Source organism: Hippocampus zosterae, chromosome 5, assembly GCF_025434085.1.
Source record: "Hippocampus zosterae strain Florida chromosome 5, ASM2543408v3, whole genome shotgun sequence".
NCBI classification, from domain to species: domain Eukaryota; kingdom Metazoa; phylum Chordata; class Actinopteri; order Syngnathiformes; family Syngnathidae; genus Hippocampus; species Hippocampus zosterae.
The window spans coordinates 19,019,155-19,038,230 of record NC_067455.1 but is presented as its reverse complement, the minus strand read 5'-3'; the positions used below and the strand labels follow the sequence as shown (position 1 = coordinate 19,038,230).

The window sequence follows — 19,076 nt, the reverse complement described above, 5'->3', positions numbered from 1 at the left end:
GCCCTCATGTGCAGATGCTCATGTAGTTCAGTTGGAATAAAATCATAATAACCAGGTAAAATAGATTTTTTATTTGACTTATTTTTTGTTACAAAGACATACAGTGGAAATAAAATTGCACAAAATAGAATCATCTGGATCAAGATACATTTTGTAGTCATCTACTTAAAAAGGTATCTTGATCCAGATGATTTCCCCCCCCCCCCCCCATGTAACCGCTTGAAATAAAATTCAGTAAGTTCAATGACATTTTTTTCAGTACTGTATATTTTATGTCATGTGCAGTTTGTGTTTCTAAATGAAAGGAACATACAGAATGGATGTACCGGTACATTGATTGTAATGTAAATAAGGTCCAGTGGAACTGATTGCACCCAACCTTAGTTGAGTGGTGACACAAGAAAATATATAGATTTTATTTTGAACAGTTATGACTAATGCTGTTTAATTTATACATTATGTAATGAATAAGGCCATTGGAATAAATAAAGTGATTATTGGCATCTAAATTACATACAAGTACAGAAAATTGCTATGGTAAAAATAGCTTACGCCATCCCTGAGTGACGTTCATTCATTCAGTTTTCTTTTTTTTTTTTTTACATGCCTCACCTGCCCCCACACCATTAAGAAGAATCCCCTTCGACCTCCCTTTTCTTTTGAACAGTTATGTAACCAACCAAATTCCTTCTATTCATTCACACACACACACGCACGCACACGCACACACACATACACACACACACACACGCACACACACACGCACACACACACACTGTCGACAAGCACCTACCAACAGGAAACATTTATTCCAAACCACTGCTGCCCAAGAGGCGAAGCCTTCGCGTGATAATAAAAGGTGAATGAACAGTCGAAAAAACATTATGTTGCGTGTTCATCGCAACAACATAAAACAGTGAGTGAGGGGAGAAATAAAATGCATTGATGAAATAAGCCTATGTTCAACCAATTTATGGTTGTCCACTACTGTTGTCATGTCATCAAGTAGAAAACAGCAAAGTCGTATGATTACATCACTTAAAAAAACGTAAACTAAATGTAATTCCCAGCACCAAGTAAGTTGCCTATGTAGACTAATTTGAAATACATTGAACAAATAACAATTACGTCAATGTTTTGTCTATCTGTGTGTGAAAAAGTTGTAAATATTTTATGAAGAAGAACGTACATTTTATTACTGCCGTGAAACGTTGAATAAAGATTTTATGGGAGTGACTCCGTCGCTGAGCACCAAAGCTATTCGTAATGGCGCTTGTCTGAACATTGGTTTTGAAAGTCAGTGGGAGTCGGCAGGTTTGTCTGAGTGTCAGCATGTCAGCCACTGTCATCTATGTAGGACATGTTACTTTGTCTTTATTGTGGCCCATTTCAGCCTGTCAGCTAAAGCGCGTGTCTCAGCAGCATCGCACTCTGCACTGCTCACTCAGACTGTTCGGACTGTTGGAATCACTTTTTGTTACACTGCTTTTGATCACTGGTGATTTGTATTTTTTTATGTCAACAGAACCCACACTTGAAGCATTTTGACATTTCTAAGAAACAGTTAATCAAAAAGAGTTACAAATATATGAAGACTTTATCCTGGCATTGTTTGTTGGGTGACATTTTCCATGCATTTTACTTAAAAGGGGTTGCAGGCAACTTTAATTGGGTGAATTTGAGTAGAAATATACACTGTATTGTACAGTATTATATTGTAACTACTTTCAAAATCAAAGCAAGAAGGTTCTTGTTTTTACACTTGTATGGGGTGAAGTGTAAGGAAGGGTTCTTGGTCCAAACCAAGTGAACGGTCATTCGTGAATTAGATAAAGATGCGCTGTATAATCAAGAGTATGCGGTGTTATATCAGAGTATGACCCATAAAAGCATGTGCCGTGATGAGCCCATTCATTTATTTAGCCACGGGCATTTCCAGGGATGCCTTCAAGTATCAGCTGATGTTCTGTCCACATTTCTATGAATTTGCATGCCTATTTCATGCTACTGTTTGAGCCTTCTATGTCATGGTTTCTGACTGAAACAGGAGATGTTAAAAAAAATCCTGTATATTACTCTCATATTGATATTTCATTCAGGGAAAACCCACACAATCTGAGGAGAGCCAATGTATCCCGTATAATTCAAACAATGTTGATTACCATAATTGTAGATTGATATTTGTAAAACCGTTGTGAGTCCGTCATTAATAGGACGAGGCATCCATTTTCGACTCTGTGTGTCCTGTTCAAGGAAGCTATCCCTGTTGACTTTGAGCCAAAGGTAGAGTGCAACTGGGACTCTACCAATCAAGCCCAAGTGTTGTATAGACAGTGTACCAGTTCAACTAAATTGCCACCTTCCATCACAGAGTGGGAATTGATTCCATGCTAGCTGAACAAGTACACATCCTGTGACGTTATAAGACATATGACAGCATTTCCACGTGCTCTGCCTCCAAACATAGAGCCCCTAGTTACAAAGCTTTCACCACGTGCACAAATGGCTTCAGAATGTGACTGTTGTCCCAACCACCCATGGGGCATGGACTGAAAGCCTGCACCACTAAATCTCCAGCATCACTCAGTCATTCATAGCTAAATTAAAGGTCAGTTACCATTCCTTTGTAAAGATTCATGTGAAGGGTCTGGACTTCTCCACACCCATAACCATTAAGGGAATAATACTAAATAAAATTGACGACTCACCTCTTTGGCACTTTTGATCTTGTCCAAGAAAGTCCGTAATTCTCTGGTCTCTGTGTACAAAGCCCGGCAAACTGCCTGGTAGTGACTTGGAGCGTCCGACTGACTGGGTAGGCGATCCGTGCACAGCTACAAGAAAATGGGTTAAAAAAAACAGTGATTTTCAAATAGGTTTTCACACCCCAAATATAATAAGTATGGCAGCCAAATCTATGTACAGTACCTTGAGGATACCTCTGTAGCCATGAACACTAGAAATGCTGTCAGTGTCATCATCTGCCTCATCTTCTTCCTCAGTTGCTTCATAGCCTTCATCAGGGCAGACGTCCCTTTCGACGTCCGCTATGTTGGTCATCATGTCAATGAGCTGCTCTAGTGGAGGACTGAGCTCCCTCTCTTCATTGTCTTTCAGTCCATAGTCCAGAGCCTTGTAGATCATGATGCCCAGAGACTCTATCACCTGCATGTGCACATAAAACATAGCCTCAAAATTTTAAGTTTGGGTATATTTTCAGAAAAATCACTTACGGTAATTTATTTATTGATTTATTTTTTGAAGAAGTAGAAGAACCCCCCCCCAAAATCTGTCAATTTCTACTACCGGTCATTCATTTCACATGCATGAACAGTTCAAAAGGCCATGCTACCCCACGGGTACAGACTCTGAACTTCTTTGTTACATTAAAGACAGTTATCTAAGACAAACATTGTATGCGTTATTGTGCTATGATAAAATATTTCCAGAATCATAACATGTTGGATGGATTATTATTTATTTATTCATTTATGGCGGCACGGTGGTCGACTGGTTAGCATGCCAGCCTCACAGTGCAAAGGTGCAGGTTTCGATTCCAGCTGAGGCCTTCCTGTGTGGAGTTTGCATGTTCTCCTCGTGCCTGTGTGGGTTTTCTCTGGGTACTCAGTTTTCCTCCCACATTCCAAAAACATGTATGGCAGAAACACTCTAAATTGTCGCGCTCACACTCGTGTGAGCATGAGCGCGGATGGTTGTTCGTTTCTGGGTGCTCTGCAAAGAGAAGCTATGCAGAGAGGCTGAAAAACCAGTTCTCTGCTAACGACTCTGCATCTGTATGGAATGGCCTGAAAGCAATCACTAACTATAGAATGCCATCCCCCCAAACAGTGAACAATAAGGGTCTTGCTAATGAACTAAACATGTTTTTCTGCCGATTTGAAAAGGACACCCCCATTTCCCACACACACCCACCTCTACCAGAAACCACTCTACCTACCCCCCCCCCCCCACCCTCTTTTTCTCCACTACAGATCCACGAACAGGACGTGAGACGGCTCTTCAAGCAGCAAAAGATCAAGAAAGCTCCGGGGCCCGACAAAGTGTCCCCCTCCTGCCTGAAAGTCTGCGCTGACCAGCTGGCTCTGGTCTTCACACAAATCTTCAACAGATCCCTGGAGCTGTGTGAGGTCCCATCCTGCTTCAAACAGTCTACCATCATCCCAGTTCCCAAGAAACCGGCAACATCGGAACTGAACGACTATAGGCCTGTCGCCCTGACGTCTGTGGTCATGAAGTCCTTTGAACGCCTTGTGCTGAACCACCTAAAGAACGTCACTGGACCCCTGATGGACCCTCTCCAGTTTGCCTACCGGGCAAACAGGTCTGTGGAAGACGCAGTCAACATAGGTCTGCACTACATCCTCAAGCACCTCGACAGCACAGGGACCTACGCAAGGATTCTGTTTGTGGATTTCAGCTCTGCGTTCAACACCATCATCCCGGAACTCCTCACCCCCAAACTACTCCACCTTGGTGTGTCCCCTACGATCTGCCAGTGGATCCTCAGCTTCCTGACGGGACGGACACAACAGGTGAGACTGGGAGCAACAACATCATCAATACGCACTACCAGCACTGGAGCCCCACAGGGATGTGTCCTCTCGCCACTGCTCTTCTCTCTCTACACAAACGATTGCACCTCAACAGATCCAGCTGTCAAACTCATAAAGTTCGCAGACGACACCACGGTCATCGGTCTCATCAAAGACGGCGACGAGTCTGCGTACCGCCAACAAGTGGAGCAGCTGGAGCTGTGGTGCGGCCGACACAACCTCGGGCTGAACACGCTCAAGACTGTAGAGATGATCGTGGACTTCAGGAAACATTCTTCTCCTCAGTTGCCCCTCACACTATCCAACTGCCCTGTGTCAACCGTCGAGACCTTCAAGTTCCTGGGAATCACAGTCTCCCAGGACATGAAGTGGGAAGTCAACACCATCTCCATCCTGAAAAGGGCCCGGCAGCGGATGTACTTCCTGAGGCTGCTGAGGAAGCATGGCCTGCCACAGGAGGTGCTACGACAGTTCTACACGGCAGTCATCGAATCAATCCTGTGTTCTTCCATCACAGTTTGGTTTGGGGCCGCCACAAAAAAGGACAAAATCCGACTTCAACGGACAGTTAGGACGGCAGAAAAAATCGTTGGCACCGCCCTACCCACTCTTGAGGACTTGCACACTGCAAGAATCAAGACAAGGGCACGGAAAATCCTCCTGGATCCCCCGCACCCTGCCCACCACCTTTTTCAGCCACTCCCCTCAGGCAGACGCTACAGATCCATGCGGACCAAATCCAGTAGACACTTAAACAGCTTCTTCCCTCTAGCCATTAACTCCTTAAACAGTCACTGACATAGTCACTCTTCTTGCACCACAAAATGGTACTTCAAAACTACTGGTTACTCTAAAATGGTTCAATGATTTTGTTGTTTACGATGATACTAGTGCAGCGTGTTATACCGGAGACAAATTCCTTGTGTGTTCTACATACTTGGCCAATAAAGATGATTCTGATTCTGATTCTGATTCTGATTGGCTGGAAACCGGGTCAGGGTGTCACCCGCCTACTGCCCGAAGTAGGATAGGCGCCAGGACACCCGCGACCCTTCTGAGGATAAGCGGATTACATAATGGATGGCTGGATATTCTAATAGATCATAATGAAGTCATCCTGTATTGATGACAAATAACTGCAAACTATGACTGTAATTTAAAGGCTACCCAATCAAGCACACTCCACTTAAAAACCTCCCTGAGTGCTTCCCAGGCTTCCAAGCAGCCAAGCAGAATAATAGGGTGAAGAAGAGATGGAAAAAGTGCAAACTTGGTCACCAAAGGAAATTTGCAGCAGCTGCTGCTGCAGTCATTATCACAAGAAAGAGATTGACTGAAATTACAGCGTGTTTTGTCTCTAAAATGAAGTAAACAAAAAAGGCTGAAATACGGGCTGCTTAACACAGCAATTATTTTTGCCTTACTGCTTCTGTCCTGCATAGGCTCCACGGCCTCCTCTCAACTGTTCATTTCTGCATACATGATTGTATGACTATCTGGAATATTCTGTTGACACATACATGAAGTTGTAATCTGTGAATCAACTAAGTAAGATGTATGGTATGTGTTGCCTTTCCTAAAAAAAGAGAAAATGTGTTGATTGAAAACGAATTGGAATCCATGCAGTCAACTAAGCAAGATTTAAAGGATGTTTGACATTTTGTTGGAATTTAAAATACTTTTTTCTTTTTTTTTTCTTTTCTTGGTGGTGATCACACAAATAAGCGTCAGAAGTAGTGCAACTTTATGAAGAGTTCCTCTAATTATTTACATAGTTTTGGAAAACAGCTCTACAAATAGAGTAAACCGAAAAGAACTCAGGCGGCCCGCTAGTCCAGTGGTTAGCACGTCGGCTTCACAGTGCAGAGGTACCGGGTTCGGTTCCAGCTCCGGCCTCCCTGTGTGGAGTTTGCATGTTCTCCCCGGGCCTGCGTGGGTTTTCTCCGGGTGCTCCGGTTTCCTCCCACATTCCAAAATCATGCGTGGCAGGCTGATTGAACACTCTAAATTGTCCCTAGGTGTGAGTGTGAGCGTGGATGGTTGTTCGTCTCTGTGTGCCCTGCGATTGGCTGGCAACCGATTCAGGGTGTCCCCCGCCTACTGCCCGGAGACAGCGGGGATAGGCTCCAGCACCCCCCGCGGGCCTATTGAGGATCAAGTGGTTCGGAAGATGAATGAATGATTGAATGATTGAATGAATGAATGAATGAATGAATGAATGAATGAATGAATGAATGAATGAATGAATGAATGAATGAATGAATGAATGAATGAATGAATGAATGAATGAATGAAAAGAACTCAATTTCAGCATTAACTGAAAAAAAATAGTTATACCCAATCTGGGCTGACCACGTGGTCGTAGGCAGCAATTTCTACAAGCAATAGCCATCAATCACACTGACAAGAACAAGACAGTTAAGGGCAATAAATGACCTTTAACGTGAATGCATAGGAGGTGGGACTAACCCACTTACATTCGAGGCTGAGGAGAATGCGTCTAATGTGACTCAAATTAAGAAAGTTACATTTCTGTTTGCTTTTGTATCTGAATTTGAATTAAAATATTGTGCCACACCTCCCAAAAATTAAATCGGTTAAATATTTTTGGTGTAATTATGCTCACAAAAATACCAACAAATTAAAACGAAATCAGTACCTCTTAACCTCGCCATGTGTATTTTCATGAATTCCATATCCATGCAAATTTCTCCATTGTGGGACAAATAAAGGTTTTCTTATCTTATGTAAAATTAGTTTGCATGCAGCCTTCAAAAGAATGATCTAAACTCAGGCAAAATAAAATGGTGGATATTTTTCAAATGCATTCATTTTGTTTATGGCATGTATCTCCATAAAGAAGTGCTTTCAAATTGAAAACTGTTTTGTGTCATATTATAGTTTCAATTTTGACCAAGTTTGAGGTTTTAAAGGGGCCTAAGACCTGCCTGTAGCTACCTACTGTGCTTAAAATAACCAGAAAATAAAGAATAATTCAGACAACGGCAAGTAATGCTCATTTGCAATAATTAAAACACAAGTGAGTTACTCACCTCTATTGGCGTGCTTGGGTGGTATTTACCTGGAGGGTAAAAAGAAAACATGTCTTGATGAGCAGCCAATAACTGAATAACGTATCTTCCATGGAAAACTCAATCCAACTTTAAACTGTATTTTAACCAAAATACAGTGTTATAGTTCTCCCTTGTTACATAACTTATTTAGTGGAAAATTAGCCCTTTTAGCAACAGAGCCAACAACAGTGTGTGATCCAGTATTTGTGTCCTGTTTGTTACATCATAACTATTTCACTTCATTTTGACAGATATGCTCTGTGTATGTTTAGAAAAGTGTATGCGTTGTTGTGATTTTTACTTGACAGACAAATGAGAAAGCACTCAAATGTGATCGCGTGAGCGAGGCAATCAAAAATGTTTCAAAAATGATTAAAACATATTCATTGCAAATTCATCCTTTAAATGAGTGTCCACTTAAAGGGGCAGTCAACCTCCAAAATTTCTTGACAAGAATAAGTTCTTGAGTCGCTGATGATGTAATGATACACTGGCCTGACTTGTGTGTGGGCAGTGTGGGACCGATTCCAACTCAGTAACGGTGTAAATGAGGGTGTGAGTGGTTGTACGTCTCGATATGTGACCTACGACTGGCCGGCGAACCGTTCAGGGAGTAGTCCGCCAGAAGTTAATCGGGATAGTTTCCAGCGACCCTGTTCAGGATAAGTGATGTCAACCCCTCCATGGTCGATTATCCAATGTCAATTTATTTGGATGAAAAGTTATGTTCTCTCTATGAATAATGTTTTAATTGATCCATGCCAACCACATATAGTAATAGGTAGAACAATGAAATGCTCTTCCATTCGACAAAAGAAGGTAAACAACCTTATTTGTAATTGTTTTGCTTAGTGGTGCTGTGAATTTATTTTCCAATATGAAGTACGGGTCTTGGTTTAATAGGTTGGGAAACACTGCTTTAGGCACATGACAAGTGTGAATTCCCCGTAGGTGTGTCTGTGTGTGCAACTGTGTGTTTAGTGTCAGTGAATGCAGAAAATTTGTGTATATAGCCAATAAGTCAGTCATCTACAGGCCCTGTACATGCAGTTTGTGACAATAGGTGATAAGACTAAATGTCAGACTTGCAGTTCGACACGACCATGTAATGTGTCTAATCGGTTTCTGCACTTTTTGTGACATTTTGATCATATGCCATAAAGTAGTATAATACATGTTTCTTAAAACAGCTAATTAATTACAGACTGAACAGCAGGGGCTTCGTTGTGACTGCTCATTGTCCAAATCTCACCCTGAGAGAGGTACTTGGGTGAGGGTGTGAAACGTGTTCTCCTTGAAAGCACTTTGCCCAGAATTTGATCAGTTCCCAGACATCTAGCCTAATCACATGCTTTTCCCAGTCAAAAGCCTCTTGAGCAATGAACATTGTGATCTGATACGAAGCGGCACAACAGGCTGAGAGAATCAGAAATCCTCATGATCCTTCACACGTGATATTAGCGCAAAAGAAAATGGAGAAAGTAACTATGGTAATTCAAATCACACTTGGTAGTCAGTTAAAAAAGACAACCACGGGATTGAGGGTGGGGAGGGGGCGACGGGTTGCGCGCTCCTTTGTCAATGGTCATGCTGGTATAACCATGACACTTCAAGTTAATTGTATGGCTGTATTAACGCTGACAAGTTAAATACGTGCTACTTATGCCAGTGCAATTGGGGTATCAATTACGATATGGCTAAGTTGTATTTTTACGGTGGTATAACTACATCCCTAGTATAGCTATAGTATTGACCCGAGCTGCACGCCGACTGAGTTAAAATCAAATGTGTACCTTCACAGCTTTGTTTGTGCAAACTGACCGATCCGTCCTTTCCAATCTGAACATCTCCGGGTCCTGATATCCTCGCCGTGGCCGCCGCCGCCTCGGAGCATCTCCTCCTCGGCTGTTCTTTCAACAGCGTCACACAGCACTGGTAACATACGGCCCAAGCCTGCTCTTCGTTGATGGGCTGGCTGTAAAGCCCGAGTATCTCCTCTAAAGACAGATCATCCGACCGCGGGTCCTCCGTGGAAGTCATTGCTGCGTGGTGTTGAGGCCCATCGAGCTGCCTCGCAGCATCCGTCAGTCCTCCATGCAGCCCGCCTCCATGCTCGGCCATCCTTTCATTCTCTCAGCGATGGATGGAGGAGGCCCGGTAGCGAGATGAAGCCAGGCCGATGGGTGAGAGTTAACCTGGAGGAGGCATTGATGCTTACTCACATCCTCCTTGTGGATCAGCGGCAGCAGTCTGAACGCGCTGAGTAGCTTTTCTCGATTTGATCACTCAAGGCTCTGAAGGAGAGAGTCACAAGACGGCGTGCGGCTGAAGCAACCCACCTCACTTTGCTCACTGCGTGCAACTATACATGTGTGTTGTTACTTAAATCACTGCCTGGAAAGCTCAGTTCCTTATCACGTGACCTCCCCCTCCCTGTCCCAGCCTAGCTTTCTTGTTTTTTTTTCTTACATTGTCAAGCGTAGTCAGCAAAACACTCACATTCAAAGTGCTGTAGTGTATTGTTGCCTACCCCATTATTGAGCCAAGGCACACATTTTACATGAGAAAAATCTCACGGCACACAAAATCCCCCCCAAAAAGGTAAAAGAAAAAAAGTATACAGTATGTACAATACTGAAATAAGGATGAGCATGTCTCCATTTGCTCACTAATGTATTTAATCCGTGTAAATTTAGATTTTATTTAGTTCAACATAAAGCTATTCTTCTAAATGGCAACAGGTTAACTGTATCTTTTGCGATCTATTGGAAGAGCATTTTATTGTTTTGCACTACACATCGTTGGCATAGATGGATAAATAAAGACGCGTTTAAACTATTTTCTATATCACTTAAATTTACCAGTCATGGTGTGAGATGGAGCCAATACAGCTCATTTAAGGATGGGCACACCCTGGACAAGTCGTCAGTCAATCACAGGACACATGCGAAAACCAACCATTCACACTTAAACTCACACCCGTGGACAATGAAACAAATGCAGGTTCGCATGTTTTGAGTAGAAGCGGGAAGTTTTCTCTTTTTTCCCTGCTTCTTTCTCAGAAAACCCACGACAGTAGAGAAGGCAATTAAAACGCCACATGCAAATGCCGTAACCTTGATTTCAACCTCTAAACCGAGGCAGATATCACAAAGCATGGCACAAAGTCTCATTTAAAACTCGACTCAAATATGACATTGTAGTATTCATGTATGGCTTTGTTTGTTTTTCTTCTGGATATTTTTCTGTCTTGTTTGTTTTTTGTTTCTCTCCCATGTAAATTTAGTTCTTTCCGACTGCAATTTTCACAAATTCAAAATGCAAATGGTATTGGTTGCAGTACATCAAATTCTATTGTTACACAGAAAACCTGATGTGGAATAAAGGGGACACAGATCCTCCATTCCACATGATCTAGCAGCCCAACAGGACATCTTAAAAAGAAATAAAATAAAATTTGAGGCGGATTCGCTAACCATTCATCCACCATCCACTATAAAGATGTATTTGTAGTCAGTTATGATGGACTGAATGAAGTGAACTTGGATTATTTTTCTGGAGAATATACATTTATTTGTGATAAATTTGTAGACATTTTTTAAAAATCATATCGTCATTATGGATTGTTGTGTGGAGAAATTTGAGGGGAAAGAATACTTTATTTCATTTTGGGATGATGCCGTACCATAGTAAAATAGGGAAATACTGAAGCGCTGTGAATCATCAGTCAGCAACTCAGACACATGAGACTTATAGCCTATTGAGTGCAATGGCAAGGTTGCATGTACATGTTTTTCCAAAAAATTACATCCTTTTGGAATGAGGTTGAAAACGTTCATTTGAAACATTCATTCATTCATTCATTCATCTTCCGAGCCGCTTGATCCTCACTAGGGTCCGCGGGGGTGCTGGAGTCTATCCCAGCTGTCTTCGGGCAGTAGGCGGGGGACACCCTGAATCGGTTGCCAGCCAATCGCAGGGCACACAGAAACGAACAACCATTCGCACTCACACTCACACCTAGGGACAATTTAGAGTGTTCAATCAGCCTGCCACGCATGTTTTTGGAATGTGGGAGGAAACCGGAGCACCCGGAGAAAACCCACGCAGGCCTGGGGAGAACATGCAAACTCCACACAGGGAGGCCGGAGCTGGAATCGAACCCGGTACCTCTGCACTATGAAGCCGACGTGCTAACCACTGGACTACCGGGCCGCCCTCATTTGAAACATTTTAATAAAATGTCAATAAAATCAGAGTGCATTTCTAAAAATGTCATCTTGGGCTTTTCTGTGTTGACCTGACACTTTTTTGAACAGTTAGTGTTGAAATAGTCTGCTATGCAAACAGTGCCCACAAGCCTAAACAGAAGACAATGTCATGAACAATATTTATTTTTTTGTTTTTTATTGTACTTCACACAATTTATAAGGGGTGGTTGTCAATAAATGTCAACAATAACATTCAGAAATACTTCTCTTTTGAGTATTCTACACAACACTTATGTTTTGAACACACACAATCACACACCCACCTATATTTATGTCAACACAAAGCATTAAACATCAACATAGAAGAAGCAGTTATCAATACTCACAAGGACGTGCGGAATAGAAATGTAACAATGAATGTCCACCATGATTTTCACAAGGTGTGGATTCAAAACAAATGTAAACAAGTCTTTAAAAGTTCATTTTTAAAAGTGATAGAAGCTTGTGTATGTGTACTTTTACCCAAAGGGAATGAGCATGTCGCAGTGACATTCAAGTGTGACGCCCAGATGGGAGACAGTGAGAAGAAATTTGTTCCTGATCACCTTGAAGATAGAGTGGGGCCAAGTTTTACACTTTGAACTCCAGAAGGTTGCAATCAATCTTGTAATAAACGTAGGGATAATATTCTTGCTGGCTCAGATTCAATCCTGGAATATCCATGGCCGACTAGGGGGGGAAAAAAAGTACAAGTTCACAAAAATGGAAAATTGACAAGTCGGAGGGTGCACCCTAAAGCAATCAATGTAGTTTTGGGTGGATTTTTAATCTTGCTCTTCCTATTCAAAGTTCTCAGCAGAGTTTGGCAATGTCTGATTACACATCTGGAATATCCAAACAATCCTAGATGACTGGATCGCTGAAGATGCTCCTAACCTTTGTATGTAGTTTTTAAAGTCACTGTTGCATCAATACGCTTGCATTTCTTGATCTAGTGAGGTTGGAATGAGCAATAAAAACCTGAAGATGGATGTCCAGAGCACTTACATCTATGATTGCTGCTGCACTGCTGTCCAGATGTTTGTAGAGTTCATTGAGCACCTCCCTCAGCTTCTTTGTAGTCTTCCTGTTTGGCTGAAGTAGCATGGCTTGGAAGTTCACTGGAAGCCCGTACCTGAAAGGACACCCAATTTCCAACAATTATATCACAAAATGACATTAAAACACATGACTGGACAGTGTATGAATAACCGAATGTGATGCAAATGCTACCAAGACACTGAAGTCCAGTTTTGTTTGGCATAGTACCTCAGAACAGATTCCACAAAAACCCTCAGTGCTTTGATGTGGATCCAAGCAATGAAGGCTTCACTGAAGTTCACTTTCAGCCATCGAACAAGTGGTCCCTGCACCATTAAGTACATTTCAGGTACAGAAAGACTACTGCGAATTGTATGTGGAAGTTTTATATGTGGCCAATACCACAACATGTCCACCTTCCTGTTAAGGAAGGAAACTTCACATTTTAATCTCGTTACAGGACCTTCTTCGACTAATATCCAGCACAAGACTGTGTGTTTTTTCTTAGCTGGGCAAACATTTTCCAACACAAAAACTACTATCATTAAACATGACTGTTATTGACATGTAGCTAGACCTATAATCTTAGCTTTTTCTTTGCACTTACAAATTGCTTCTTTTTATCTGTAGATAGTCGTGTCATCTCCTCTTTATCTGCCTTCATCTCCACTTCATTGTACTGAAAGTCTCTCACAGAGAACCTGCAAGACATGAAGGTTGCATGAATGTACCGTATTTAGATTTGTCATTAAGTGAAAGTCTAGCTCTCCAGAACGCTTCACATTAAACAACAACAACATAACGCTTTTGATGAAATTCTTCACTGACATTTCCATTACCTTGACCTGATTCTCCATATTAACTACTCAAGACTGTTCAGTGTGAGTAATCTCAACATGGTTGAACGCCTTACTTGTTTTCTCTGGCTTTGTGTTTGAAGTCATCAATGGCTTTCCGAAAGAGAGTCACACTGAACAATCCACTGTCATTGTCCTCAAACAAAAGACTGGAAGAAAACAGAGCGTTATCATGCTCTAAAGAAATGTGTGCTGCATCTATAAATTGTGAAATTATATACTGTACTACACATCAAAGAAGCCAAAACCCCAAGGAATTGAAATAATACACACTCTGTGAAGTTGTGCCTTCTCAAACCATATGCGACTGCTTACTTTGAGGATCGTGGCACCACCATTTCAGCAAGTGTTTCATAGGTTTTCTGCCAGTCAGCATAAGATGTTCTGGAAGTGCAATCAAGCAGGTCATTTTCCCCCATACTTTACAGGTCTTGTGACAGATCAAAGATTCATACTCACTTTGGAACAACAGCCAGCAAGGTGATGAGGTACTCAGAGTCAAGAACAAAGTCTTCCTTCTTGACAATGTCAGCCAGGCTCCTCGTAAGCAGGCTCCCTCTACCGGCAGACAATAGTATTACAAAAGCGCAGCTTTCACCCAGTGAGGGAAATCAGTGTTGACAAAGCATTTCAGAATTGTGCTGACTTTTAAGATCACACTGACTTGGCCACGCAAAGCCATTGATTTCTGAAGCTTGACTGATGAATAAGCATTTGTCAAGCACAAAATGACACCACACTGATGCTTCCTTGTCAGAATGGATATTCTAACGTAACGTAAGATGTCAAGGGGTGGGATATTCAATTGAGTAAGCTACAATGTAATACATTAGGTCTGCTTGAGGACTTTAAAGCTAAACATTTTTGCTCAATTCCCTTAGACAAACAAGTATTAAGTTTGAAAGTATTTCAATAATCACTGACACTCGCCAGAATTAGCAGAATATACTGAATATACCTCTACTTGTTCGCACATTTGCAATTAAACTGTATCTATCCCAGCATGATTAATTGCAGGTTGTGGAAGGCTAACTAACGCATTTTTCCTTTCAAGGTTCTGTAGGTTTCCTTTCAGGTTGTTATAAGCTGATGCTCGGGTCTTCAAGTCGTTGTCAATCTGGGTGATTTGCTGTAAAATAAGAATTACACACACATAAAAAAAATTACACACCCTATTTGGAACAACAGACTTCAAAGCAGTACACTGGTGCAGGTTATGTCACCATGAACTGACTAAAGTAACAAAAGTACCACAAAACAAAAGGCTCTGAAATAAAAATAAAAAAACAAAAATCTGTTGCATATTTGTATTGGTAATCACATGTCATATTTCAGTGCAAGTGGCATACCTTTGAGATGATTTCAGAGATGTTTTTAAGTGATTGCTTGATAGGGTACTTGGCCATGTCCCATTGAAACCTTGTGATGTAGGTGACAAGATCAACTATGGAAAAAAATAATTAAAGAATGAAAAAGACAGGTAGAATTTGAGTCAAATGAGAGTACAATAGGCAGCCTAAACATTTATCGGCATGATGTAGAACAATCAAGCATGTGACAATCATGTTTATTTATTTATTTTCCGATCTGAATTATAATGATTGGTGTACCTCCATTGGCCAGCAGGTTCTCCTGCACTTTGTCTCGACTGTCTTCCAACACGTCTGCCATGTATTGGGCCACCTTCTTCACGACGCTGTGAACAGTTGAGAGTCATCAAAACATGTCGTGCCGCAGGGCTGCATGCTATTAGAAAAATATGCGATATGGGTGATGACTACAGTGATATCTGTATTCTCGTAAAAAGAAAATGACATTTCTATTATCTAATGAAAGAAATTATTTTTTTCTCAGGCAGCAAAATAAGATGGCTCAACATTTTCTTATACAGTATTAATTGTAATGCCCCTTGATACTGTTCACCTATTGGATGACGATTTTTGTTTAAGGTTGCATCTGACTGACCAAAGTAGGATAAAAGCTTCTAATTCAATATGGCATTTGTTGGATGTCTTTGACATATGCATATTGCATGGGCCAATAACGCCATGACAATATTATTTCGATATCATGTGCAGCCCAATTGTGCTAATACTAGTTGCATGCACAAAGCCAATGTAAACCCCATATTCAGCCTTAAATCATTCTGCAAACACAACCACTACATCATCCTAAAAATCTAACATAAACATACAAAAGCACATCAAAAGGTATCATATAATCTTGTTGAGTTAGAGACATGACAAAATTGGCAGCCATTCATAGTTTAAGCTTTTTCGCCACACAGTTCAGGAAGCTAAGAACAAAAATTCAAATGAAATCACATCACCACATTTATGTTTACTATCCAAGTCCATGTCCATCTTGTTCTGGTTGTGACAATAATAATAGCAGTATTCATTTTTCCATCGACCATTGGGGAACTTCAATAAGGAACTGGATTAAAGGCAGGCTAAAGCCAAACCAAGATGTTAGTTTTCCCTTCCACATTCATGGCAATATCCGCAGAGGAAGCACAGTGAAGCTAAAACGGTAAACGCTGCGTGGAAGATTTTGATGCCAAATTTTACACAGAACTACAGAGGACCTTCAAACATACTAAAAAAAACTTAAGCCCCTTGCTATAAATATGACTAATGAAAGAGCTGCTGGTGTGCCACTAAACTGCAAATTGCCAGGTTTGGACAGCTGGTCTTGCTAGCCTCGGCATCGTGTGAAATTCCTCATTGCTACAAGAGAAGAGAAGGGATTAAACGAGTCCTATTAGGAACCTGGGAATGTTTGCATATAATCAGAGAACTTGTCTGGACTATGTGCACCAACATCAAGAACGCATTTAGCACTCCATACAGTCAACAGATTGTAAACCGAAACTGCAAATTTAACTTACCTTTCAACAAAGGAATCCAATTTGGCCAATTCATCAGACAACCCAACTAAGACATCGAGCGTCCCCACCTAATTACACACAAGCAAAGAACAAAAATGCATTATTAATGAGAATGAGAATGCGTTGCGTTTGAGGAAAAGGTTAGGCAGGCTGTGTTTAAACAGTGAATTCTGTGATCCAGTCAGCCTACAGTGACAACTAGGGGGCCCTGTGTACTTAGGATGGCGCCTTGTTGTCCAGAGCCACTCGTGCATCACTAAAAGTTCCAGGAGCGCGTCGCAGCGCTGTGTGGCATCAAGGTCAATGGGGTTACTTACCTTAAGCACAGACAGAACCAAACCAGACGAGCTTAGCTGCTCTGGATGAAAACTTCACCAAATCAACACTTCATCATGCAAACAAAAGATCGTTTTAAAGGCTGCTTCCCTTACACAGAAGTGGCTTACTCTTGACAGTGGATTCATTAGGTGAGTGTATTTTGGTTTGGGATTATTTATTCTTAAATGCAAACAATACACATTTAAAACAATGTTTTGTTAAGACGGAAGTATTTAGGCATTGTGCTCATGTCACGAAAAAACAGTGCATATAAAATACAGACTTTAATTTGGTTCAATAAAAAAATACAATACACAGTTGCAGTTGTAAGAATAAATTAATACCAATAATTACCAATTGAGACTAAACCATTAATTACTTTAAATGCACATCTGTTAAAAGGACTATGAGGTCTTATCCAAAATCAAATACAATTTGTTTTATCTATTTTGATGGTATATCTGATTTATGTGATCTTACATTTTAGAAGTTACATTAGATATATTTTTGCTTTAACTTAAAATAATAATCTCTCAAATTTTGATGACTACTTGAGAATAAACATGGACAACTTTAACTTTGTGATGATTTCAGAGATGTGTTAAAGTGATTAAGTCATGGGGAGCCAAGGTTTCTTTTCAAATTAAAATACAGTACTGAAATCCAAGACGAGCTGTATCAAGACTTTTGCAACAACAAAAATGACATGCCTCAGTTTAATCAAATTCTGTCAGTCTCAATAATATTTGTGTTTTACTATATTTCATGCAATATAACTCTTCGTGTGGCAGTCACTATAAGCACGTACCTAATGTTTTGGCCAGACAGTGTATCTGCTGTGTCTATTCACCCCTTATCGTTGCAAATCAATCAATTCAAAGATGTCAACCAATTAAAAAAATATCCAGTGAGGCAGATAAGGCCATACAAACCTTCAAGTCGGGGATGCTGAACTTGTGGTTGCTTGAAAGGCTGTTATTGCGTGTGGTGGCCGTCATCATTTTGTCCCATGTTTGCTGGCATGTCTTCTCTCCCGGAGCAGAGATTAACCAAAACTCAGTCATTATCCTGTCAGCCAGAGAAATCTTGAGATACAAGGTGTATGTAAGATTTTCAGAGCAATATTAAGTTTGGGAGGAATTTCAATTTCCAGCATTTTTGTTGTACTGTATCTCAAAAACAACTCCCGCGCGAATGGACCGCGTTACAGTTTGTGAATATAAAACTAACAACCGGCAACACGAATTATAAAAGGTAGGTATAAAATGGTAGAATAAATTTGAAAGGGATTAGCCACCGGTAGATTTATTAGCGTTCTAGGGTTTATGATGGAAGAGGTCCTGGTTAGTACGGGTAGACAAAAATATTTGAAGTCCTCTACTCACCCGTATATTTAAATGGAGTCGTTAAGAGACAAATGCAACGTTTTGTGTCGTATTTTCGAATGTTAAGTTAACTATCATTGCTGCTTGCCATTGAACCACTGTTGATGTGGTTTCTTGACAGTGGCATCAGTCAGGTGACTAGCCACAGGAAGCGGAAGTTCTCGCCAACACCGAAATAAAACTCAGAAGCGCCAGTAGCTGGTTGGTTGCGGTTACTGCAGAAGTCCAATTGCAAAATATGAACAGAAATCATTGGGGTTCTTTCATCTTTGTAGACTACGTGTTAAGCAGAGTAAAATACACCGGTAAATAAATGATTTTGCATTAGAATACAACAAATCCTACGTGCAAATAGGGTATTTATTTAAGAGATCCAAAGTCTACAGGACAACCTCTTGGTATCATTACTTGCATGCATGTTGACACCCCCCTTTCAGCTTTTGTTTAATTTGAAGTAGAAGTTATTAAGTCGTGAAGGAAAAATGAGGGGTGACTGGGAAGGGGCAATAAAAAAGTAAGATACCAATTTTAAAGCTATGGGAATTACTTTTTCAATTAGATGTAAAATAAATTCCTTATAATACAAAAAACAATGAGGCCTCCACCCCAGATTTCAGAGCCAGTCAACATTCCAAGTACATTAATAATGTATCAGAAGTACACAAATGCTCTTGGATGCCAAGTCAG

General features: G+C 40.9%; 2 protein-coding genes across 5 annotated transcripts in view; both read right to left on the bottom strand.

The window, feature by feature from the left end:
• The window catches only part of spire1b (spire-type actin nucleation factor 1b), a 29,250-nt gene extending 19,232 nt beyond the window's left edge, over nt 1-10,018 (bottom strand). For all 4 annotated transcript variants that reach the window (XM_052064695.1, XM_052064693.1, XM_052064692.1 and 1 more), the window contains exons 1-4: nt 9,442-10,018; nt 7,628-7,656; nt 2,929-3,165; nt 2,709-2,834 (exon numbers count right to left, since the gene is read on the bottom strand). In XM_052064695.1, coding sequence (XP_051920655.1) covers nt 2,709-2,834; nt 2,929-3,165; nt 7,628-7,656; nt 9,442-9,769 — 720 coding nt within the window. In that variant the 5' untranslated portion in view covers nt 9,770-10,018. The remainder of the gene's footprint in view (nt 1-2,708; nt 2,835-2,928; nt 3,166-7,627; nt 7,657-9,441) is intronic.
• Nucleotides 10,019-12,038: 2,020 nt separating this feature from the next.
• LOC127600312 (V-type proton ATPase subunit C 1-A-like) lies at nt 12,039-18,553 on the bottom strand. Its single transcript, XM_052064801.1, has 13 exons — nt 18,390-18,553; nt 17,937-18,089; nt 16,687-16,754; nt 15,407-15,492; nt 15,146-15,240; nt 14,834-14,925; nt 14,256-14,354; nt 14,112-14,180; nt 13,853-13,945; nt 13,547-13,640; nt 13,168-13,265; nt 12,907-13,033; nt 12,039-12,588 (listed from the first exon to the last, which is right to left on the bottom strand). Exons 2-13 carry the CDS (start codon nt 18,066-18,068, stop codon nt 12,490-12,492), a joined length of 1,152 nt encoding a protein of 383 aa, XP_051920761.1. The 5' UTR covers nt 18,069-18,089; nt 18,390-18,553; the 3' UTR covers nt 12,039-12,489.
• Between the last annotated feature and the right edge of the window lie 523 nt (nt 18,554-19,076).